We start from the raw sequence: 25,616 nt of genomic DNA on the forward strand, positions 1-25,616 counted from the left end.
AATCTGATGGGAGCTTTACTCCCGGGCTGTTAAAAAAAAAAAAAAAAGTGTGAAAGAATAGGAAGCATAAGTGGAGGTTTGGGGGAGCAACCACAGAGAGGATGGAGACTTAAGGATCCCTTGTGATCCCCGAGATGACCCTGAGAGCATCAGTTGGGGGACTGGATGAGAAGTCACAGCAGATATGTGGATTTTCTGAGGGGGTGAGGAGCCAGGAACAGTGAGGTCTTCACCGAAGGAGTGACCACTTGATCTGCTCTTTGGCTGACTGCAGCACCTGCAGGGACAAGAGTGGCAGTGAGGGGCTTGCCTGGGGGAGGGGGGCGGGGGCGGGGCCAGGACAGAGATTGGGGCTCTCCTTCCCCGCACTTGCCTTCCCTGTCCTTAGAAGAATGGCAAATAGAAAATCCCCAAGGGTAGAGGGATGGGAAGAAGCTCTCTAAGGCCCTAGAGGGTTGTCAGTTTGGGAAATTCCAAAAAAATTCAAATCCACTGGGGGGATGAAGAGAGAAGAGGTATACCTGGGAGGAAAGAAAAAAACTGGGGGTTACTGGACATATGTTAGAAAGGAGGGGTTACCACATCCAGATGGGCTTCTTAGTGAGAATTCCAAGTAGGTAGAAAACAGAATCCCTCCCTTGCCTCCCGCATCAGGTAGACAGTCTATCTGCAAAGTAGCAGGATGGATCTGCAAAACCTGCTTATTCTAGAATATGCATTTCCAGCTTAGCCCTCATTTGAATAATAAGAGAAGAGAAAGAGAGAGAGAGAGAGAGAGAGAGAGAGAGTGTGTGTGTGTGTGTGTGTGCGCGCGCGCGCGTGCACACGCACGCACACAGACCATCTGCTTAAGGCAAGCCTCTGCTGGGGAATAAATCACTGAATGAGGCATCAGGAAGGGAGGGTTTGAAGGGTACAGAGCAAGGCTGACAGCCACTGCTCACAGGGAAGTGGGACAGGAGTTGGGTGGGGTAGGGAGTGTTTGGCTGTAGGAGTCCCAGTTCTCTGGAATAAGAGGGAGCCAAGAAAGATGTGTCTTCAGTCTCTAGACTCATTCCAACTTGGGCTGGGGTGGAGTGTTATTCTAGTCTCTTTAGTGACCCAGTCCGTCTGAGAGGAAGAAAAGGAGAAAGTCCTACCTGAGACACGGTCTGCTCCGTAAGCGGAACATCTTCACCCTATGGCACGGAGAAACAAGCATTTAGCATGGGAGAAAGCTGGAGTGAGACCTGACTGAAGTTTGGTAGTGGAGAAGGAAAAGGCAGATGCCCGACTTCTCAGTCCCTTCTAGGTGGTACAGCCATAATTTTACTTGGCCAGAGGGACTGTGAGCAGAAAAGGGTCATTTCATCCATCCTCTGTTTTAAGGCAGGAGGACTTCTTAAAAGATTTATTCCATTCCAAGTAATCAGCAGGTTATCTGATCCTCAACTTGGGGGTGGGGGACCTGATTCCCTAGTCAGAGAAGACCTTCCCTGAATATCAATATCGCCAGGGAAAGGATGAGGGGGAGCCAGGGGTAATTTAATGGATCCCGCAAGGCCTGATGGGTAACGACAGCATGTTAATTTGAAGAAATAAACTGCTGCAACAGCAGCCTGAGAAGGGGAAGGCGGGAGTGGGTGGTGGGGGGGACCCTCTCTCTTGCCACATAGAGACATATGTTAGAGGAGAAGATTAAACTATGCAAATGGAGCCCACGGCAGTTAAGGGAGAAGATTTCCCATTACCCGGCACTGTCAGCCTTCACTCCGTGGAGGTCAGAGCTGGGACATTCTATGAATGGGGAGATTTGCTTTGCTCAAACATCGAGGCACCCCACAGTTTGCTGGTGGGCTCTCTCTACACCCACCATTTTCTCCCCAGCAGACCTGGAGGCTTCTACGGTTAACCCAAAGGCCCCTTTCTGGTATCCCTAGCACCAAAGAGGACTGAGGTTCTGCAAATAAATGCTTCCTGATAGACAGGTGCTGTCCTTAGTTATGTAAAGACTTTATGACAAGAAAGACACTCCTCTGCCTCACTTGATTGGGATCCATCCCCAAAGGAAGTATAAGCCAACCTCAACTTCCTTTATAGTTTCAGAATCCTTAATATTAAAGTTTCTTTTACTCATCTTTGATTCAATTAAGTATGTACTAAATGTCCCCTCTGGGCAAAGACTGTATGAGACCTAGGTAGCAGGTTAGGGACAAAAGTATGCCCCTTCTGCTTCCCCTCTTTGAGACAATGAGAATTTGAAAGGGGAGGAGAAGGTTGTATGTATTCTACGAGCCCTGACCTTTAGATAAATTTAGCAGGTCTGGCCCTAGAGGGTGAGTAGACGGGGGATGTAGGGGAGCACACTCTTGCTTACCCTTAATGCTACCCGGTGTACCACTTGCTGGGGATCACTCTCTAGGATCACCCTAAGAAGACAAAGAAGAGACCATCGTTCACTCTGGCCTGAAGGACAGACTCATTGTGGGGATACTCTGGTCACTAAGGCCACTTGCCTTAGGACAGAGGCAACGATCCCACCCTCTCACCCCAGCTCCAAGGAGGTTCCAGGCAGGTCAGAAAACTCACCCTCCATCTACGATTTCATCCACAGCCAAGAAGAGACCCTCCATGTTCTCCAGCAGAGCTCGTTTTTCTACATTTTTCCTGAGTCCCCAAGAGAAGAGAAAAATCAGCCTAAGACACATAGGAACCTAGCACACCGTCTTGAGTTGGGGATCCTAAACTAGACCAACAAAACGCCTCCACCAACCGCACAGACCAAAAAGTAAGTTAAGTAAGTAAATAAGAACTTTTTGGCTAATCCACTCTAAGCTTATTCCTATTCTTAGCTGCTAAGTAAGGATCAGGAATGTCAGGAAAGAGAGTCAAAAAAATAGTCAATTTCTGACTATCCAAGAGTTGATTATCCAGAGCTACTGTTTCTTCCCTACCTACCGTGATGCTGCTCATGACATTGCTCATAAACACTACCATCAGTGGGTGGAAAAAAGCAAATAAACAGCTAAATCCAATCTGGGGGTGGCGGGAGGTGGAGAGGAGTTGAGTGCAAACTCTATTTGCACTCAAGCTCTGACAGACTTTCTAAGCCTCTCCCCAATCCCCTGCTCCCCCTGCGTCCCCCTCCCTCACCAGCACTTCTCAGGCCTTGAAAAGAAGCCCAGCCAGGGGGCTGGGAACAGTCAGGGCCCTCATCCACCAGCTTCAGATCCGGTGGTTGTACATGTGGCCAGTCACATCCGTCAGCTTGACTCTTTCACTAGATCACTGAAATGAAGTCTATTCATTCACCTGGCTAAGAAATAAATCATCCCCTTCCTGAGGAAATCTGAGCCATTCGCCCTGCTGATTTTGTGGGGCTGAGAGCGCCTGCTGTTCTGCTCCGGATGGCGGATGGCTGTCTGTACTGGGTTCACTTGGGAGCTGCCGGGGGAATGAAGTTCAGAGTCCTGGATGTTTTCAAGGAAAGTATCTTATATCTCTTCTGTTGCCCATCTACATGGGGAACAGAGGGCTGGCTGCTGGGGAGGTGGAGGGGAGGCGAGGGTAAATGGCATATTCTTCCTGTCCTATAGAAACGAAAAACTAAGGACTAAAGTTAAAAACTGGGAGTGTTGCCTCCATTCCCAGGGTACTGATGTTACATCTGGGACACTTCCCCACACTTGCCCTTTCCCTATCTTCTAAGGAAGTCTAGAAAAGCACCTTAAAGGTACTCAGAACTCTGACAGAGCCACTGGGTAATAGGAGAGTAGACAGACATTGCTCCCTCCCAATCCCCTTTCTTAGGAGAATTATCCCCCAGGTGGGACACACTTTCCATCCAGTCTTCCCCATCAGTGCAAATTACTCTGAAATAATAAGCCTAACTTCTCAAGGTAAATCAATTCCCTGGAGCCTCTGCTAATTCCCCCACAAATTCCTGGGCCTGATGAATAGTGACTTTCTCTCCCAAACAGATGTCAAGAATGGCCTGCTCACCTCAGCATCTGGCTCAATGAGTCAAAGAGGCAATTCAGAACAGCCATGAGCATCAGCTGTTGGGAGACAGGAGAAGCAGAAGGATAAGGTTCAAGGCCCTGAAAGCTGCTACCTGAAAACAAAACCTGCCAATTCATTAAGCATCAAAAGACATGGGCTTTCACAAAGGACCAAAAGCATAAGGTGGAAGTCAGAGCAAAAACAGGAAGAGGAACTGTGGTTTCTCGCAGAAATAAATTCTGCTACACGATCCCACAATTTGAGACCTCTCTCTGACCAGACTGTTCAAACTTTCCTATTGCAGTCCTCTACAGGTCTTTACCAACTGCGTATATGTTACCAGAGATCTTAGGTAAAGAAATCGTTAACCAAACAGTAACTAAGGTCAGAGAGTTAGTGGAAAGAGCATGGACTTTGGAGTCAGACAGAGTTGGGCTTAAATCCCAGCTGAGCCATTTCTATATGTGTGACCCTGGGAAAGTTATTAGGTTGAACCATATGAAACTGCCATTTCTATAGTTCAACGGTGGTCATATGCAAGCAATTTCATATTGTTCCTCATGTTTTGGTTTCCTCATCTATAAAACAAGAACACTAATACCCATAACTCACATAAGTGCTGTAAGGATTAGGTAACAATGTACCTTACAAAGCACTTAAAGTAGTAAAAGCTCAGAAAGAATTGGTTCTCTCAAACTTTTACTTTTGCTTCAAATTAGGTGGGGGCTTATTTTTACTTATCTACTCTCCTAGACGTCGCTACCTGAGGTAAGTAGCTTTTCCTGTGCATAGGAAGCAGGTTAGGACTATATTCAGTTTTCTCAAGTGACCCATTCAGAATGTACGGCTTCAACATGACCCTGAATGTTGGCTAACTGACCCAAGCTCAGTCAGATGTGGAGCCTTCATAGTAGGAGCAAGCATCTCCTTGACGTTGACCACACCTCAGAAATCTACCTCTGAAAACACTATGCAGGGAAGACCCTTGATACCGTATATCAGTATGTATGAAAACATATCTGGTGTCTCCAACGTGACGATAAAAGAGCAAATGGTGGGGTGGGGGGGTGCCTGGCTGGCTCAGTTGGAGGAGCAAGCGACTGTTTATCTTGGAGTCATGAGTTCAAGCCCCACGTTGGGTGTAGCGATTACTTAAATAAATAAAACTTTAAAAAAAAGAGCAAGTGGGGAAAAACCTGCATTCTAGGTTGATTTAAAAAAACATATTTTTTTAATGTTTATTTTTGAGAGAGAGAGAGAGAGAGAGAGAGAGACAGAGTGCGAGTAGGGGAGAGGCAGAGGGAAAGAGGGAGACACAGAATCCCAAGCAGGCTCCAGGCTCTGAGCTGTCAGCACAGAGCCCGACGTGGCGCTCGAACTCATAAACCACAGATCATGACCTGAGCCGAAGGTGAACACTCAACTGACTGAGCCACCCAGGGGCCCCTAAGTTGCTTTGTTTGCTAGGCCACATTTGTGAGGGCAGCAGGACTCTGATAACTTCATTAGCCCCGTCAGAAGCCAGAGGGACGTGGCCCTCCTAGGGTCCAGAACCAGTAACTGTCCTGCCTATGGTTTAGGAAGTGGAGTCAGCAATAGCAAAGAGCGATGGGGATTCTCACCTCATTTTCATAGGAGCTGCCAATCACATAGAAATAGAGATCGATACTGCTTTTGTATACCACGGTCAGGCCTTCCAAGAGGGCGATTTCACCTGGGGGTGGGGGGAAGGTGGAAACAGTGGGTGGCCTGAGATAAGGAAGTAGGTAGAAGGAGTTCCCATGAATTCCTGGCATCCAGCTATTTGGGCTCAAGGAAGGTAGGTTGTAATAAAGTCCAAAGACCAAAGTTGACCTGCTTTCTCTTTCCAGGTGGTAAAAGGGAAGTATAAACTTGGGGAAATCGAAACGTATCTTCTCCTCTAACCATCTCCCCCGCCAACTACCCTTATTTCCCTCCTTGTATATGAGACAGGATACTAGTCGATCCTTCGGAGGTGAAAAAGCAGAGCGGTCACCTTTACAGACTTCCATTTACCTGCCCTAATGGATGCGGTACAATAAGCAGAGCTGCAGTTAAATTTGTCAAGTGAGGCTCATAAATCCAGGGACTAGACAGGTAGCTAACAGCCAACCTTCCAGCACGGTATTCCCGCGTGAGGTACACTCACCTCCCCATTACATTTCTGAAGAGTTTATTATATGAGGGGAGGAGGAAAAAAGAGAAAAAAGGAGGCAGTCGTTTTATCCTTTCTCTGCAGTCCTGCTGCCCCCCCCCGCCCCCCACAGTTCCCCCAACACCAGGAGCAGTGAAAGGAAAATGACCTACTGTCAGTCCGATGGGTCTTGTTGAAAATGTTCTTCTCAAAGGCCTTTTGCTCCTTGACACTGGGGTAGGTGTCGTCATAGTACTGGTCAGAGGGAAAGGAGATGGGTTGGGTCATTAGAGCTGGGAGCCCAGAATGATTAGTGATTGTGCTTTGCCCTGGATCTTGGATTTCTTTCCTTCAAGGCATGGGGTGAGGGAAAAACACTGACACGAAGAAGGAAGAACTATGGAGGCAGGGAATGGGCAGTGAGTAACTGAATACCAAAAAAAAAAAAAAAAAAAAAAAAATTTTTTAGGGACCCTGCCGTAGGCAAGCCCACCTCACACTTCTAAGACTGTAAGGGCAGAGGCCTACAAGCCCTACGATGAAGCTCTACCCCTGTCTGCACTCTAGGAGAGCAATCCCGAGACTGATCTCATGGAGTGCTTCCTAGGAGCTTCCCTACATCGGGGCAGCAGTGCTAAAGAATGCAAAAGACACTAGAAGCACAGAACACTTCTTCCAGACCCTCATGCACAGTATGAAACTGACGAATGGGGGAAAGGCTGCAAAAAACCTCCTTCCTCTAAAGAAAGGCAAAGCCTATCCATCCTCTCTCGTATCTTAGCTCTCTTTTCTGAAAACTGAAAACAGGAGACCATCTAGCACGTTGCTGAGCCCACTCCCAAGCTCTCCCTGGCACGGGGGCGGAGATACTAGGCTGCTAAATCGCTCTGCTCTTTAGGGGCTAATCCGTCGCAGTCAGCTGAAGACCTATGACAGGTCTGGCATTTAGTAACTGGATAACTGTTTCAAAAGGTGTCCTGCATAGTTACATCCAATTACAGGGAGGAACAGCTGGTGAATTCTAAACTAATCTCTACCTGCTGATTGATTTATGCTGTGCTCGCCCGGAGTTAATACACCAGGGACAGAAAAAATTTCCACAGGAGGGGGGAGACTATGGAGGGAGAGGAGAGGGGTGTCCTTTCTCCTCTCTTTCAATAGATCCAAAGTTAGAAACATCACACTGGGGAAATCAAGAGGTAACAAGCTTGGCGGTGACTGCAGACCTAGGGCTGGAACCCTGGAACTGCGAGAGAATTTCCTGGGAAAACGCAGGCAGGGTGACAACGCAAAAGGAAGGGGGACAAGAGTGATGGGCACGGGCAGCCTGCTTCTCATATCCAGATACTGTACCGTTCAGAAACCAAGGTTCCCAAGGTTTTCCCTGCTCTAATGCTGACAACAAAGGAGGTCAAAATCTGTGGAAGGCAAGTGTGGAAGCAGGGCAACTAAGAGACAGAAGCAGTCTGGGTTTTCATCTGGAGTGGTCACAGGAAAATGGAAGAATTCTCAAAATTATAGTATCAAGGAATAGGCGTTAGTGGGGGCAGTCCCAGGTCCAAATCTCAGAATCAGCCTTTGTCTTGCTCCTCAGTGAATTTCAAAGGGAATCTCACCTTGGCAAAAAGTCGATCTCCATCATTGTCCAGAATCAGGATGGCTTTGACAGTATACAGGGAGGGTTCCTGAAGAGATAGGAACATACCTTCAGTCCTGAAGGCTCCTGCTACCAGTGGCAAACCAGCTACCTTCCCCTAGTCCCACTGGGGCTGCAAGGGGATACAGAGGTGCCTCTGCATGTCCCCTATCCCAGCCTGGTTAGATGTAGACAATTCCCGCCGAGAACGATCAAGTGGTGAATGAACTGAATTGAGGGAGGGAGCATTTCGACAAAGAACTCCAAAATAGCATCAGAGGAACAGTGTCTCTGAGCCGCACTCACAGAGGATTTAATCAAGGTAGGTCATGGAATGTTATTTCCACACATTATGCTACAGTTATTTTCCAAACTACCCTCCCTCCCTGCTCTCCCACGTACAGGTAGGTATGGAATGTGACCAGATTAATTAATAGGCACTGCACGAGGCTATCTGAAAATAGGATTGAATGCCCTAGTGTACTTGGAAGTTTCTGCAGTCCCAATGCAGTAGCAATGCAGAGGCATAAAGCAAGCCTTCCCTGAACCACCCACACACTGAGCAGAGGGAAACGAACACGCATGCGTGTGCACACTCGTGCACACAGACACACCAGGTCTGAACGCAGCCCAGCGAGACATCCATCTTCCAAGACTTCCCCTATGATCCCAGTTCCTCTACGATACTCCCAACACTACCGCTTAACTTGCCAAGACAAAAACCATTCTGAATTTTGGGGGAGTTATGAAGCAGTAAGAAGAGGGTCTAAGAAGCCGGGAGCCTGGAGTTAATGAGCAGGAGGGGAGTGTTCTTTCACTATCAACAATCAAATCTTGAGGATAATGGCTCTCCTAAAGGAACCACGGCCTCAGCCTTAATGGTTACATCCAACTGCAAAGCATATCACATTGCAAAAGCTCCTCTACTCCTGCAACTTCTAACGAACCAGCTAACCAGGAGAGGAAAAGGAAGGAAATGGAGGCGGTGTTAATGTGTGTAGAAGGTGTCTGCAGGCTCATATTCCTTGAATTTCCTTTTTTTTTTTTTTTAAATGTATTTTTTAAGTAGGCTCCACGCCCAAAGTGGGGCTCGAATTCACGACCCCAAGATCAAGAGTCGTGTGCTCCACCAACTGAGCCAGCCAGGCGCACCTCACATTCCTTGAATTTTTTTTAATGTTTATTTATTTTTGAGAGAGAAGAGAGCGAGTGAGCAGGGGAGGGGCAGAGAGAGAGGGAGACCAGAGACAGAGAATCCCAAGCAGACTCCGCGTGTCAGCACAGAGCCCAGTGTAGGGCTTGAACTCATGGACCGCCAGATCATGACCTGAGCCGAAACAAGAGTTGGACGCTTAACCGACTGAGCCACCCAGGAGCCCCACATTCCTTGAATTTCTAATCAACGTTACTTACCCTTGCTCTCCCTCCCCTGTGCTGTGAGACAGGGCTGTTGCCTCCCTTTCCTGGCCTTGCTTAGGAAACCCGCGGTTCTCACAGGGGCCAAATGTAACCTCCAAGCATGTGGCATGTGTTTAATAAAGACCCAAGAGTGAGCATGAAAGAATTATTGCCAAGGATCCAGAAACTGCAACCTCCACAAAGGTAAACTGTCCCATGAGGCGCCAGGAGGTTTCTGGTTCCACGCAAAGAGCCAACCCTGCTTCGGGGAATTAAGAATGAGAGTAAAGGCAACCCAGTATTTGGACAACAGGGTGATGAAGAATGTAACTTTCCTCACCTGAATTCTTGACAATAGCAATTTTTGTCTTTTGTTCACTGATTTATTCCAAGTGTCCAGAACATGTCACACACTAAACTCTCAGTATTTACTGGATAATTGTGACAAGAAATGAAGTTTGAGAATAAGGCAAAAATCTCTTGAAGTAGTAAGTGTCCAGGGGAACTCTTTTTTTTTTTTTTTTTTTTTTTTTAATGTTTGTTCATTTTTGAGAGACAGAGCATGAGCAGGGAGGGGCAGAGAGAGAGGGAGACACAGAATCCGAAGCAGGCTCCAGGCTCCGAGCTGTCAGCACAGAGTCCGACGCGGGGCTCGAACCCATGAACCATGAGATCATGACCTGAGCTGAAGTCAGGTGCTCAACTGACTGAGCCACCCAGGCACCCCTCTAGGGGAACTCCTATAATTAGACTTCCATGTATCGGTATACGTTCTGGTGTGGCCATTTGGGGTGATACTACTACCAACATATCTCTGCACTGATCAACACTCCATAGTGATGCCCACTCTATACACATTACTCCCTGGAATAAATAGTCTGTCTCAAACTAAGGAACTCTGTGTCTAGCAGAGGCAAGTCTTCTAGTCTCATCTAAAAGGTCACAAATAGGGGCGCCTGGGTGGCGCAGTCGGTTAAGCGTCCGACTTCAGCCAGGTCACGATCTTGCGGTCCGTGAGTTCGAGCCCCGCGTCGGGCTCTGGGCTGATGGCTCAGAGCCTGGAGCCTGTTTCCGATTCTGTGTCTCCCTCTCTCTCTGCCCCTCCCCCGTTCATGCTCTGTCTTTCTCTGTCCCAAAAATAAATAAACGTTGAAAAAAAAAAAAAAACTTCTCTATAAAAGGTCACAAATAGAGAAGCTTTCCTCACTCCTAACCCCCACAGAAAGATCTCCCCAAAAAGCAGGCTTAATTCCATAGCAACTTGAGGGTCCAACCTCAAATGACCAAAAGGGAGACACCAGTAGGAATGAGTTTCCTTCACAGAGGAAAAGAAGCCCACAGGGAAGGAAATTTGGAAGAGAGCATTTTTCCTACTTTCCCCTGGAAATCTTTGGCTCTGTTCTTCTTTCCACATTCACAGAAACCTTGGAGAGCTTCCTAATGGTTTAAACTGGGCATTAGTCTGGCATAGATAACTGGTTCCTGCAGCCATAGAGTCTGGCATCCCTAGAAAGAATGGGATGGATCCCAAAGAAAAGAAAAACCCTTATAGCCACCAGCCAACTAGGAGAGAGACAATGCCCTTTGTGGCCACTGGGGTATGAGTGCCTGAAACTGCTGGCAAAGACAGAAAGAGATTCCTGGGCCTTTCTCGCTGGCTTCCTAGAAGATGTTATCAAGGAAACCCCCAAATAGGAACTGGATGTTACTGGGAAGGATAAAAGGCAGGCAAAGGAAGGCAGGGAGAAGACCAGATCTGACTCTGAGAGAGGTAAGAAGGCACTGGAGGAAAGGCTGGTCATTTCAAACGAGGGAATAAACATACTCAATAAAGCCAAGAATTGAGGCATGAGCAGATGCTGCTTCAACCCTGCTACACCTGGAGCCAGCATCGTCTCCTTTACGTCTGTCTCCTGCCACCTCCTGACTACAGCCGGTGCCACTTCAGCCTGGGGCCTTTACCTCTCGGGAGCGGGGGAGGCCAAGAGTTCCTCTCATACCATAAAACTAGCCAGTTTAAAGGCCCCAGAAACCATGACTGGTAATTTCATTTTGAGTTTTTGCAAAGGGCAAGTTTATAAATAACTCCCAGCTATTGAGAAATGGGCCTCCTGGACAATGGACTAGGTTTGACCTTGTAACACATTAAATGCTGATTACTGAAAAAGACCCTACAAGCTTAGGCCATGTTCAAAGGATTTAAAAGGTCTATTCTTCCCTCCCACTCCCAAATGTGTAGCTGCTAGAAAGCTTTCGAGACAAAGTTCTGTGATGCACTGACTTTCAGAGAGCCACAGCCTGAGTGTATAACAGAACTTCACCTCAAATGCTAATAGTGCCTGGAAATGACATGTAGGCAGATTGTTTGTGGGAGGTTGGGTGGCTCAGATAGATTTTCATGTACGTTTTTATTGTCAAGGAAATTAGACGGGACTCCTCAGGAGCGCTGAAACAACACCAAACAAGCAACCAGCCTGCTGCAAAGGAGTCTCCGATCTCAATTAGAGGATTTCTGTGGTCTGGTGAAAAACACCTCCCAGTACCCCGGCGACTAGCACACGGGGGACTACAGAGAAGTCATTCCTAGTGCTGCCCCCTGTGGGCCTTCAAATGACCTGCAGCTTCCTCAGCAGTGTAATCAGCAAAAATATTAAAAAGGCAGCTCTGGATAGAAGTTCTCTGTGTGTCTTGTAAGTCAAACTAGGAGAGATAGGCTCTGAAAAAGCACTGAATTAAGTCAGTTCACAGCATACAGAGTAAGAAGGCACTCTGGGGTAGGATCATGAAATGTCACCAGAAGAGGAAATGGGGGGCGGGTGGAGAGAGGGGAATCTTTGCAGCAGGCACACAGGATATCTGGGGGCTAAGACCAATTATTTTTATTTAATTCACAGGGCCGGGGCGGGGGCGGGGGCGTGGACGTGACCAAGAAGGCTTTGTGGAGCTAGAGGATGCTATCCACACAGCTGAAGTGGCGCAAGTAAGAACCTGGTTGAAATTCCTAGAAAGTTCTTCATTTCCCACTTAGAAAGAAATCTTTATGGCCATGCCAAAAAGTAGTACCCTGGCTTGGCAACAGGTCTTGATCAACAAGAAACAAGACGCTCTTCCCTTGACCCTTTTTTTTTTTTTTTTTTTAACGTAGGCTCCATGCCCACCGTAGAGCCCAACGCAGGGCTTGAACTCACGACCCGGAGATCAGGACCTGAGCTGAGATCAAGAGTCAGATGCTCAACCAACTGAGCCACCCTGGTGCTCCAACTCTATTTATAGAGCAAAACCAAGACGGTAAAAACTAGAAGGAAAAATCCCTAGATACCACTCCCAGCTGCTCTACGTAGCTAAGCAGGTATTTTGCTCCCTGACTCTGTGCCAACTCCTTTAACATGAAAAGCTCCTCTGGGGTTGAGGGCTCCAATTTGCCAGCCACAAGCCTAGGGACTTCAAACAAAAAGAAGAATTAGCTCAAGGCTTTGACAGGGAAGCGTAGTTTTCACACACTACCCAAGAGTTTGCTTAGATTCAAGCACAACTCAGGAAAGACCAGGAGCCACAGGTACCACAGAACATTACCCAGTTGCCATGAGACCAAATACTGGTTATAAAGAGGAAAGTGAACACAACCCTTAGGAAGGAAGAAGTGACGTCAGGAAAAGACACCTAAAAAGAATCTTCCTGACAGAGACAGAAAGTGTGAAAGCACGGTCACTAAGAACTCAACCACTATAGGAGAAAATGTCTCCGAACTCCTAAAATCCTTTATTGTAATCTGGGTCGGCCATTAACTCAAGTTCTACCTTTCTGGGGGACTCTGCTTCTTCATCAGAGAAATGAGAGGCCTGACCTAGATCAGTTAAGGTTAATACCTTAAGTTACAGCAGATCTTTTTGATAAGCTGATGAAATTTATGGACCCTGTTACCAGAAAACTACACATTCACAAATTCTTATGACTTCAAGGAGCCCAGTTAGAATTAAATATGATACTTTGTGAGGATAATAAGATGGTGTGGAGAGGGGAGGGGGAAAGGGGGAAATGAATGATACTTTTGAAAATCACCCCCTCTCCTCTGCCTCGAACCAAATAATGACTTCAATAAATATGTGTGTGGCCTTCATAAATTAATAAATATGACTGAGAAAACTAACACAGCCAGCAGGGGGAGCAAAGGTCGGCACCATACCCCTCCAGCTTTCAGTGACTGAACTTGGTGGCTGTGAGACAGGCAAGGACAAAGATAACTGAGCCTAAGCTCTTCAGAAATGCAAAATCTCAGGTCCTCTCTTAAAACTGAGAAAGCCAGGGTACCTGGCTGGCTCAGTCGGTAGAGTATGCAACTCTTGGGCTCAGGGTTGTGAGTCTGAGCCTAGAACTTATTATTATTTTTTAATTTCAGAAAACCTCACCTGGAGAAGTTTTCCCCAGAGGGTGCACAGTGTAATTGTGAAAAATTACACAAACGCAGGACAAAGCAAAGCAGCACTGGAAAGAGAGACAAGTCGAACAAGCAGAAATCAGAGCACTTGGCACCTGAGGCCTGAGAGCGACATTAGAACTTCCCACCTTCCCAATTGGGTAATCCAAGAGCTCTCATTTAAATATCATCAGTAAAGGGAAAAATCCGATGGAACTAGATCTATTTCTGCAGAGTTCTTGTTTATAACATTTCGGGCTATCTACCCTGCCCCTAATCTGCTAGCCTAAAAGAATGGGTCTGTGTTTGTCTTTCAGTCTACCAACCCAAAATTCAAAATCATGTCCTAAGGCCTAATTGCTATCCTCTGCCCCAGTTTCAGTCTCCCTCTAAAAAGTATACAAATAATAGAAAAGGAGTTGAAGAAAATTGGTAGGGCTATCCAAACCATCTGGCTGTAGGTGGAGATAGATACCTGCCTTGACAGTGGGAAAACTAAACGCCCAGATAAGGAGACACGCATTTCACCTGCAACATGTGACTTAGGTTACACAGCAGGAAAGTCTTCTGAAGAGATGGGTGTGGTCAAACGCCAGAAGAGGAAAGCTAGGAAATCGAAGGATAAAGAGAACTCCTCTAATAATCTGATCTGGGAGAAAACCTATTCTGCACAGCATCAGGGAAGACGGAACGTGAGAGGGCCCTTGCCAGTACAGGCATCTTGTGACGCGCATGGACTCAACCCCCCAATCCATCTTCATCAGCTGCTTGAGGGCACTCTGCCTTCCATCTTTCTAATTACTCTAGTGTAAGTGGATAGGTGGACACGGATTCTGTATTCCTGTTTGATCCTTTATTTGCTTCTTGATTTCCCCTTTCCATGACTAGTGGTCAATATCCTAACTCTAACCAAGTTGTGTCAGCGGAGTAAAGAACAGTAGCAGATATCTAGATAAAAAAAAAGACCCTAAATCTGCCACTAGGCTCCCTCAAATATCTGGATAATTGCATTCATCCTCTGCTTCACAGGGAAGACCTGGCTTCTCAAAGGTCTTTCTTCACATGGAGACCCCCTCCTCCTCTTTTGACCATGTGACAGCTCCCCTAGACCTTTGATATAATTTATACCTTGCCGGGGACCAACTCTTTCCCACCACTGTGAAGGAGAGGGAAAAAATATATATAAATACGTCGGAAATCTATAACGAGGTCTTCTTGGAGGGCAAGACACGGAGAGAGTTAGAAGCAGCGTCAATTGCTCTTTGGGGGTTTTAGTTCAAGCCGAGGTCTGCTTCCAGCAATCAACCATTAAAACAAGCCGGCCAGAGTAACAGCACAGTTTATTCTGATCATTTAATTTGAAGTGTCAATAAATTAAACTTCAATCAATTAAACTAGGTGTGCAATAACCCAGATGGACACCCCGACACCAACATAATCACAATAAAAATTTTTATGGCTGCCAGGGACCTCACCGGGGGCAGTGCTGGCACAGCTCGCGCCCTAGCTGAGAAATATATCTCCACGGCGCAGGATCGAGGAGATTGCTTCTCCTAACGAAATGGAGGGGCCAGGCACCGGCAAGGACGCAGCTGGGAGAGGGGCACAAGGGACTGCCAGGAACGAGATGGGAGTGCTTTGGGGGCTTAATGTAATTGATACCTTTGCCCAGAGCAGGGGGAGGGGGCATTCAGGCCAAGTACCTCTACTGTTAGTGCCAAAGGAATTTAACAAAAGCCCCATTAAGATGATTCAGGAAGCGAAGGCCACAGAGCAGTATCAACCTTTAAGTCATTGATGTATTCTGCATAGTTTCCTCCTCCACAAAGATGCACGCTCTTGTGCACTCTGGATGCCCTGATGTTTGAAGGAGTCTTAGAATTTGGGATGTGGTCATTGTTTTAGGATAAAAAATGGTATAAAGGGAGAGAAAGAATGGAATTAAGTCTAGTCTGAAAAGCACTGGAAAAACACTCAGAAAGTGAATCCAGAGAGGTTTAGGAAAAATGAAACCTATGAGGAAAGATTTAAGGATCTAGACTGCTAGAGCAATTCAGCTTTGAGAGGAAAAAGAAAAGAAAAAGAATAAGGTAAAGGGGGAAGGGAGGAAGGGAGTAAGTCATTATCTTTAAGATTTCATAGGTTATTAATGGAGAATGGTGACCTGTAGAGATCCCTCTCCATTCACAGCTAAGAAAGGGAGTATCAGCAGAAAACAGCAGGAGAGAGGAAGTTAAGTACAAAGATGCAGGCTGGGAGCACTATTAAGCACTGGGAAGGAAGTTGATGAAAGGGTCTCTTTCCTTAGGAGACGACAACAGGACCTGAGAAAGATTAGACAAATCTACTTGAAACCTAGAGCTAGATTACTTAATTCAAAAAAGAGGGGCGCCTGGGTGGCGCAGTCGGTTAAGCGTCCGACTTCAGCCAGGTCACGATCTCACGGTCTGTGAGTTCGAGCCCCGCGTCAGGCTCTGGGCTGATGGCTCAGAGCCTGGAGCCTGTTTCCGATTCTGTGTCTCCCTCTCACTCTGCCCCTCCTCCGTTCATGCTCTGTCTCTCTCTGTCCCAAAAATAAATAAACGTTGAAAAAAAAAAAAACACAAAAAAGAAATGTGACCCACTGTAAAGTACCTAAATGAAGGGAACCTACTGGTATTTAGAAGTTCCCATAATCAGATTAAGGTTCGGCAGATGTTTCTTCTTGACCCCCTCTAGATTACTCTTCCCTTCTTCTCAATACCCTATGGCTGTGTGCCTTGTGGAGGTGAGGACAGAGGAATGTACATTCATCAGTTTTCCCTAGAGGTCCAGTCAAAACAAAAATGTGAACGAAGGAAGCCTACAAGAACTTTAGAAGGTGTCTGCCTCTTTAAGGAGTGGTCTGTTAAATATTATCTGGGTACAGTAAACTCTAGTTCAGTAGACAGCTAAGGTAAGATCCAGGGATTCCTCATACTTTTCACGACGATGGTGATTTAAGTACTCAGGAGGTGCTGCTGAGTAAACAGAGGAAGGCATGAGGTTAAAAAGGACCAGTGCAGGAGGGTGATTCTGAATCCGATGGAGCTAAATTCCATGATACAGTTTGTGAGGGTACAGAGAAATAAACATTTAGGAAGTATCACCTGATTCTCAACTAGGGTTCCTCATCTGAAGCATTGAATACTGAAAACTATTTAAATGACTACTTTTTTTTTTTTTTAACTTCTCCCAAGGATGGTACAAACTAGTGCCATTGTGGATACAGAGAAGTTGATTCATTACATTAATGAATGCCTTAGGCTTACTTCTCTCCTAGAACTCTGGCTGAGAAAGCCTGGAATGATGAGAGAGATACATAAATTCTTAATTGGGGGCCCAAAATATAATGAAATTGTAAAGAGCTGACACAGAGGAAGGAAAATATTAGTTTAATATCATAAGAACTTTGGAGAAACGCACACGAATTGATACCTGTTAGTACTTTGTCCCCAATAAATGCTTTATATAATTGATATTTAAAAGCACAGTTCTGCATACTGGAGAGGTATCCTCCAGTACGTGCTTCCCTGAGCAAGCCCTCTTCTCTATAATTTGGTTTTCCCTAAACCCATCACATAGATTTCTCATGACAAAGAATCGATATGGTTTTATATTTATTATTTTTTTATTTACTTTTGAGAGAGAGAGAGAGAGAGAGAGAGAGAGAGAGAGAGAGCGCGCATGAGCGGGGCAGGGGCAGAGAGAGAGGGAGACACAGAATCCGAAGCAGTCTCCAGGCTGGCTCCAAGCGGTCAGCACAGAGCCCGACGCAGGGCTCAAACTCACAAACCGTGAGATCATGACCTGAGCCAAAGTCGGACGCTTAACCAACTGCGCCACCCAGGCACCCCAGAATCAATATGGTTTTAAAAGCAAAGTTCAGGGGTACCCCACCAAGGTAGCAGGAATCTGGCATCTTGGGTACAGATCAAAATGGATACAAGGAAGAAGCAGACTGAAATAGACTTCAACAAGGAAGCAGACTGAAAACTGAGGTAAGAGAAAATGTGTGAGATTTTCACATATACCTCCCGCAACTCACCACTACACACATATCCTGTATTAAGACGGCTCCCCAAGCATCATGTCCCTCACTCCTATACCTCTAAGCAGGCTCCCTTGTAAACAGATGTAGGGAGCATTTAAAAAATTCCTAAAAATTTCCAAAGAAACCAATTCCCTGGAATTTATCCTAGTCTGTTAACTGGTTAAGAATACTGGCTAACTGCCTGGTACAGAAAATAACTTATTAAAAACTACTCAGGAGGTGCGTGGCTGGCTCAGGTAGTGGAGCCTGCGGCTCTTGATCTCCAGGTCATGAGTTAGAGCCCAACACTGGGCGCAGAGATTAATTAAAAAATAAAAAAAAATTTTTTTTAATTTTATTTATTTTCGACACAGAGAGAGACAGAGCATGAGCAGGGGAGGGGCAGAGAGAGAGGGAGACACAAAATCTGAAGCAGGCTCCAGGCTCTGAGCTGTCAGCACAGCCCGACGTGGGGCTTGAACTCACAGAGTGCCAGATCATGACCTGAGCCGAAGTCAGATGCTCAACCAACGGAGCCACCCAGGCGCCCCCAAAAATAAAAAAATTTTAAAAACCTCAGATTTTAAGCTCGCTACCTAGACTTGATCAATTCACATGATGAGAAGGAATTATCCCTATCTTTGCCATTTTGAAAGAAATCAAACCTGTTACTGTCTTCTACCTGATGAAAATCTGGATATGTACATGTATTAGAGCAGAAAAAGATGCAAGAAAACGTCTTTGGAAAGAGCCTGGAGTTAATCAAGGAAGGAGGTTGGCCGCTGAGTTCCTATACACACATACATATTAACATCCCCAGACTGTAAAACAGAGCACTTTAGAGAGAAATCCTCCAGTCTGGTTCTAAAGAAAGGGTGGCAGTATTTTGTTTTAACAGGCAAAAGGGATTATACGGGTAAAGAAGCTAAAACACTCTTTTAGCCACCAAAATTCTCATATAACCAGAGGGAGAGTTAGCATCTCAGATCTTACAATAAGAATTCCTAACGCCTTAGGAGGAGAGAAAAAAGAAGAGAATAAGGAGTCTGGAAAAAATATTCTTTAATCCATGCTAACTTATCAGGTACTCCAGAACTTTGATGGAATACATTTACCATGACAAAACTACATAACAGGGATTAACAGGAGACCTAAGTAAAAAGAAAACCGTTTTTTTAAGATATGTAACAGAACTGTCAACGGAGAGTCAAACCATGACAACCACCAGGAGGACCCTGTGATAACAAACAACTGCAGTCTAGTCCTACAATTTGGGGCCAGTTTGGAGGTCTGGAGAAAGTCAAATCAGAGTATCATCCATAATGCTCAGAATCAGGAGAAACCTAAAGGACCCCAATTCAGTATGCTGATGATCCTATGCGTTCTAAGGACTCCATGTGCTCCCTTCAACTTTCCACGGATTCTGCCCTCTCCCCGGAAGAGCTTTCTACTCTAAATCGAGGCTTTACCTCCTACAGTTCCTACACCAGGCCACACGCTTATTCCAGGGGCTGGCAGAACCTTCGGTCCCCGAGGATTACCCGGGATTCCCCTTTCTACCCCCTCCCAGTCAGGATGAACCCCAACTCCCAGCCCCTCTGGACACCGCAGCACCTCGGCTGCCCCTCCGGCTCCTACCAAAATCAGCGCCTCCATCTTGCCCCGCAGCTGGTGCCGACGTGGAGCCGCAAAAGCAACACCGCCGCTGATTGGCCCTACATCCTCATTAGACCCCGCCCAGGATGAGGATTATTGGACTATATCGTAACAGCTATTGCTTTATTGGCCAATCAGTGTACTAGCTTGCTTAGCGGAAGCAAGGTGTCCAGCCAGAAGGCGCAGGCATTTGATTGTCAGATTAAACACTCAATACAACGCCAAAACCTCAAGGTTGAATGGGGCGGGAGGGTCAGGGGGCGGGGTTGTTTCCACGGGGAACAGAGGAAGCGATTATTAATTTTCAATTGGTGGAGAAGAGACCACGTGATATTCGTGGGCCTGATTTAGCAGCTTTAATCCGCACTCCCTTCAGGGGGCGCTGTGTCTCCTTAGCCCTTAACACTGGACAGCTCGTGACGGAATCGCACTGGAATCCCCAGTCCAAGAGCCACATATTAGGTAGGCCCTTGATATCCAAGGTTGCTTTAGCAAACACTGCTAGCTCTTCCCTCAGACTCGCTGAGTGCAGCATCCTCACCGGAAATCTGCACAGCCACAGAGTAAAAGCCAAGAGATGCCCAGTGTATTAAATAAAACGAGGCCGCTGGGAGTTAACTGCTACAGTAACAATTTCCCCAAGATGGAGTCCCAGGCTTTGCTGGGCCCAAGGAAGGACAAGAAGCCAATGAGTTTCTAAAAGTAGATTTTCTTTGACCGGACGTGAAACGGGATGTTAGAGCTTTGGACCCTAGAGAGGAGAGAGTAGGAGGGACAAAGGGGTAGAGGGTCCAGGATAAGGAAGGGTATAGGGACGGGGTCTGCGGTTTTCCAGTAGGGACAAGCTGTTGCAAAATGAGAAAAGAGAAGTTTACTGAACGCAGGGATTTCACAATATGGAAAGGTTTTGATGAAGTCTAGCTTTCCCCTACCGCTAGGTTCCTTGGTCCTGACACCCCTTAGGTCAGGGACACCTATTGCCTTATCTCTACAGGGATTTTTTTCCCCCCATTTCTGACAATTATGTTTTCAGGAGCTCTCCAAGAAGAGCACCCAAAACTATCAGGAGTTTTTCTAATAACTTGAGCGTAGAGTCAGAGGGCCTAAGAGAAATGTATAGAACGATACAAACTATAGAACTAACATACATGCTATGAAGGAAGGTATATGATTTTCTGGTAAAATCCCAGGGGACAAGCCTCACATCTGGAGAAAGTAAGGGCTTAGGCTTTATCTGTTCCAAATGTCCAAATGGGGAGTTATTCAGATATTTAGTTAGCATTGTGCCTGGCATCACAAGGTTGTCCTTAGCTTGGCAGCTTAATGATAAAACTAACATTTGGGGTGCCCAAGTGGCTCAGTGGGTTAAGCATCTGACTCTTGATTTTGGCTCAGGTCATGATCTCATGGTTGGTGAGTTTGAGTCCCTCGTGGGGCTCTGCAGTGTCAGTGCTTAGGATTCTCTCTCTCTCTCTCCTCTCTCTCTGCCCCTCCCATGTTCACACGCATACACTCTCTCTCTCTCACAATAAATTAATTAATTTTTTAAAAAATGAACATTTAATGACCATCTACTATGTGCTAGTCACCTGCTAAATCTTTGAATACATTATTTAATATTTTTAGAAAAGCTTTATGAAGTAGATGAAATTTATTCCCATTTTATAGATGAGAAAAGTAGAGTTTGGAGCAATTCAATAATCGACTTAAGGCCATACAGTGATTAATTGACCACCATACATTCCAACATAGGAGGTCTGGTTCTAAAACCATGTACAATCCACTCTTCTGATTTGTGGTACGAGTCTCTTGTGTATTCCAGTCCTACCTGAAGTACCTTACACCAGTGCTAGATGTTCTATAAGGCCATGAGGAGGAAAAGTGGGGGAGGGGGCTCCTTTTTCTTTAACAGAGTAACTGACAAATTTTAACAGTCAGATATTGTTCCAAAAGATGGCTCATTGTTTTCTTTCCACGCTATTACGTGACTGTGCTGTAGAGGGAAGACAACTGGCTGAATAGGAGACGTTAATTCTTGTAGTGACTTAATAAGTAGGAGATTTCTGGGGCACCTGGATGGCTCCGTCGATAGAGTGTGCGGCTCTTGGTCTCAGGGTTGTGAGTTTGAGCTCCACGTTAGGGACAGAGATTACTTAAAAATAAAATTTCTGGGAGCACCGGGTAGCTCAGTAGGTTAAGCGATCAACTCTTGATTTCAGCTCGGGTCATGATCTCATGGTTCATGAGTTCAAGCTCCACACTGGGCTCTGCACTGACAGTGTGGAGCCTACTTGGGGTTCCTGTCTTCCTCTCTCTTTGCCCCTCCGGTGCATGCACTCTCTCTCTCTCTCTCTCAAAAATAAATGAATAAAATGTTTAAAAAATAAAAAATAAAATAAATAAAATAAAATCTTTGGGGCACCTGGGTGGTTCAGTTGGTTAAGCATACAATTCTTGATCTCACCTTAAGTCTTGATCTCACGGTTATGAGTTCAAACCACGTTGAGCTCTACGCTGGGCATGAAGCTTAGTTAAATAAAAAGTTTTTTTAATCTTAAAAAAAATAATTGAGAGACTTCCATGTAAGTCATTGTACCCTCTCTGGACTATAGATGCCACTTCTGGAAAAATGGGGAGGCTCAGACCAGAGATTTTTTTTTTTTTTTTTTTTTTTTTTTTTGAGGATGCCTGGCTAAATCAGTTGGTAGAGTGTGTGAATCTTGATCTCAGGATCATGAGTTTGAGCCCCATGTTGGGAGTCTTAAAAAAATTAATTCTTTTATTTTTATTTCTTTTTAAAGATTTTTTTTTTTATTTGTAAATCATCTCTACTCCCAACATGGGGCTCAAAGTCAGGACCTCAAGATCAAGAGTTGCACACTGTACTGGTTGAGCCATCCAGGTACAGCCCACCAGAGATTTCTAGGGCCCTATCTGCAGTTAAAGTTCTATGATCATTCCTGGTCCTTTTGCTTCCACCTCCCCTTCACCTATAAAACCTCTAGAATCAATCAAATAGGGAATGCATACATCCCTCGCCGCCCCCCCGATATATATACACACACATAATATAAAATCATGTATATACGATTATAAACAATTTATTAAAAATGTATGGGAGGGGTGACTGGCTGGCTTAGTCAGTGGAGCATGGGACTCTTGATCTCAGGGTTGGTTGTGAGTTCAAGACCCACATTGGGTGTAGAGATTATTTAAAAATAAAATATTTTTAAAAAAAATTAAAAAAAATAAAATCTTTAAATTTTTTTTTTCAACGTTTATTTATTTTTGGGACAGAGAGAGACAGAGCATGAACGGGGGAGGGGCAGAGAAAGAGGGAGACACAGAATCGGAAACAGGCTCCAGGCTCTGAGCCATCAGCCCAGAGCCCGACGCGGGGCTCGAACTCACAGACCGCGAGATCGTGACCTGGCTGAAGTCGGACGCTTACCCGACTGCGCCACCCAGGCGCCCCAAAAATAAAATCTTTAAAAGAAAGTGGGGGATAGAGAAAAAGACTGGAAGAAAATATATCAAAATGTAACTGGTGGTGTTTTTGAACTGCTAGGACTTTTTTCAATGTTTCTATATTTTCCGCGTGTTCTAAAATGTGTGAGTGCTGGGGCGCCTGGGTGGCTCAGTAAATTGAGCACCGGACTCTTGATTTCAGCTCAGATCATAATCCCAGGGTCTTGGAGCTGAGTGCTGTGCTGAGCTCTGAGCTGAGTGTGGAGCCTGCTTAAGATTCTATCTCTCCCTCTGCCCCTCTCCCCTGCTTGAATGAATTCTTTCTCTCTCTCTCTCTCTCTCTCTCTCTCTCTCTCTCTCTCTTTCTCTCTCTCCCTCCCTCCCTCCCTCCCTCCCTCCCTCCCTAGAATAGTAAATGAAGGGGCTCCTTGGTGGCTCAGTCAATTAAATGTCCAACTTCAGTTCACTCATCATCTCATGGTTTGTGGGTTCGAGCCCCACATCTGGTTCTGTGCTACAACTGAGAGCCTGGAGCCTGCTTCAGATTCTCTGCCTCCCTCTCTCTCTGCCTCTCACCCACTTGCGCTCTGCCTTTCTCTCTCTCAAAAATAGACATTAAAATTTTTTTAATATTTTAAACGAATAAATAGATAAAATTGTAAAGTATATGAGTGCTATTTTCAAAGGAGAAAAATAAGTTATTAAAAAAAGCTTTTAATAAGCTATTTTTTAAAGGACAAAATCAGCTTCTTCCCATGAAGCCTTCTCTGAAGTCCCCAAGTGGAGTTAGATGCCTCCTCTTTGTTGACATTGTCGACTCTAGTCATAGCCATGCTATAACACATGGATCTAACCATGTTATAATACATCGATCTAACTCACTAGACTTACCATCTGTGTCCCATTCGTTTTATTTCTTTAGCACCCTAACCTTCAAATGGTAACACTCAAACAGTGTTTCCTGAATGGGATGAACATTGGTGAAAATGCAAGATACAAAGACGAATGAACAGTGTCAAAGGGAAGTTTAGGATTAAAAGACAAGGACCACAGATATTAAGAAGGGAGTGATCCCTCAGGATTGGTTGGGGAAGGTGGTCAAGGTCTGAGAGAAGAGGAGGTATTGAGTTAGGCCCGCCATGACTGAAATGCCAGGTAGAGTTTGCTATGAATAAAGGTATAGAGGTTGGGATGTACAAGAAATCTGTTTTTTTTTTCTTTTTCTTTTCCAATTGTAAAACAAAGTAAGATGTTTTTATTTATTTGACACATAGCATAAATTTTACCACTTTAACCATTTTTAGGTGCACAGTCTGTGACATTAAGTACATTCACATTGTTGTGCAACCATCACCACCATCCAGCTCCAGAACTTTTTCATCATCCAAAACTCAAACTGTACCCATTAAACAACTCCCCATTCACCCCTCCCCACCACCAGCCTTTGGTAACTGTTCTACTGTTCTGTCTCTATGAATTTGACTATTCCAGTACATTCTATAAGTAGAATCATATAATATTTGTCCCTTTGTGTCTGGCCTCTTTCACTCAGCATAATGTCTTCATGGTTGTGTAAGAAATGTTTGAGGGATTGACTTGATGGCACAGGGGATTCAAATGAAGGAATACAGAAGAGGACGGAGAGAAAACTGGAAAGGTACCTTGTGGCCAGATTGTAAAATGCCTTGAATGCAAACCTAGGTAGCTGCTATAGTGCGACCAGATGATTGTGGGAGTTGGAACCATGACACTCTCTTGGAAACTATAATGGTGATATTCTGTAAAGTAAACACAAGTACATCCTCACCTAGAGAAATAAAAACATACCCCAATATGCAGTGATACATATACAGGAATGCTGATTGCATCATTGTTTACAATGGCGAGAAATAAGATTATTGTGTATAAATAAGGGAATAGTTGAATAAGTTATTGTACATCCAGACTGTGGAATAATATGCAACTAATAAAAAAGTATGTTCTAGCTGTATGCGTTAACCTGGAGAAGTAGTAGTGACATGCTGAATGAAAAATGTAAGTTGCAGAGGGATTTATGAGGTATGATTGCATTTTTTAATTAAAGAAAATAAGACTCTAATCATGAATAACTATGTTTGTAAATGATTCTATCCTATTCTATTCTATTCTATTCTATTCTATTCTATTCTATTCATTCAACAAATATTTATTGAATGCCAGCTGAGGGCCAGCCACTCACTCTAGGCACTGGGGATATAGCAGTGAACAAAACAAGTATCCCTACCCTCAAGGAACTTGCATTCTAGTTGGGGAACAGGAGCAGACAACAACCAAAGAAACAAGAAAACTGTCTAGGAGTTTAGGTGGTGATAGGTGTTAGGGAGAAATTGAAACTAAAGAGGAGGCTAGGGGGCCATTCTGCTCTGTGGCACAATTTGGAGCCCTACCGTTCACAATGGGGAGAAATGAGGACATGAAGTTCAGTCAAGGAAGACCTCACTAAGAAGATATTTGATAAAAGATCTGGAAGGAGTAAGGGAATGAATGATGTTCATATATGGGGGAAGAACACTCTAATCAGAACATAGAGGTGGGGAAGCCTTGGCTGGCTCAGTTGGTGGAGTATACAACTCTTAATCTTTGGGGTTGTGAGTTCAAGCCCCACGTTGGGCGTAGAGATTACTCAAAAATAAAATCTTAAAAAAAAAAAAGAGAGAGCATAACATAGGGGGAAATGTGGAAGAAAAGCATTAACATAGGTCACCCTAGGGGCACCTGGCTGGCTAAGTCGGTAAAGTGTGTAACTCTTGATCTCAGGGTTCATGAGTTCCAACCCCAAGTCAGGTACAGAGATTACATACATACATACATACGTACA

At 45.2% G+C, this 25,616-nt stretch overlaps 1 protein-coding gene and 1 long non-coding RNA gene across 2 annotated transcripts; one reads left to right on the plus strand and one right to left on the minus strand.

Annotated features, from left to right (window-relative positions):
* Positions 1–114: 114 nt before the first annotated feature.
* On the minus strand, positions 115–19,361 carry COPZ1 (coat protein complex I subunit zeta 1). The gene is made up of 9 exons (XM_040487894.1): positions 19,274–19,361; positions 7,753–7,821; positions 6,310–6,391; positions 5,604–5,695; positions 3,982–4,037; positions 2,569–2,646; positions 2,357–2,408; positions 1,140–1,178; positions 115–277 (listed from the first exon to the last, which is right to left on the minus strand). The coding sequence occupies exons 1-9, from the start codon at positions 19,289–19,291 to the stop codon at positions 230–232; spliced, it is 534 nt and encodes a 177-aa protein (XP_040343828.1). The 5' UTR covers positions 19,292–19,361; the 3' UTR covers positions 115–229.
* On the plus strand, positions 2,626–4,663 carry LOC121038446 (uncharacterized). The gene is made up of 2 exons (XR_005794350.1): positions 2,626–2,776; positions 3,960–4,663. It is a non-coding gene; the product is annotated as an uncharacterized LOC121038446 (long non-coding RNA).
* Positions 19,362–25,616: the final 6,255 nt, after the last annotated feature.

This window comes from Herpailurus yagouaroundi, unplaced genomic scaffold, assembly GCF_014898765.1.
Source record: "Herpailurus yagouaroundi ecotype Mexico unplaced genomic scaffold, PumYag 166, whole genome shotgun sequence".
Classification (NCBI taxonomy): domain Eukaryota; kingdom Metazoa; phylum Chordata; class Mammalia; order Carnivora; family Felidae; genus Herpailurus; species Herpailurus yagouaroundi.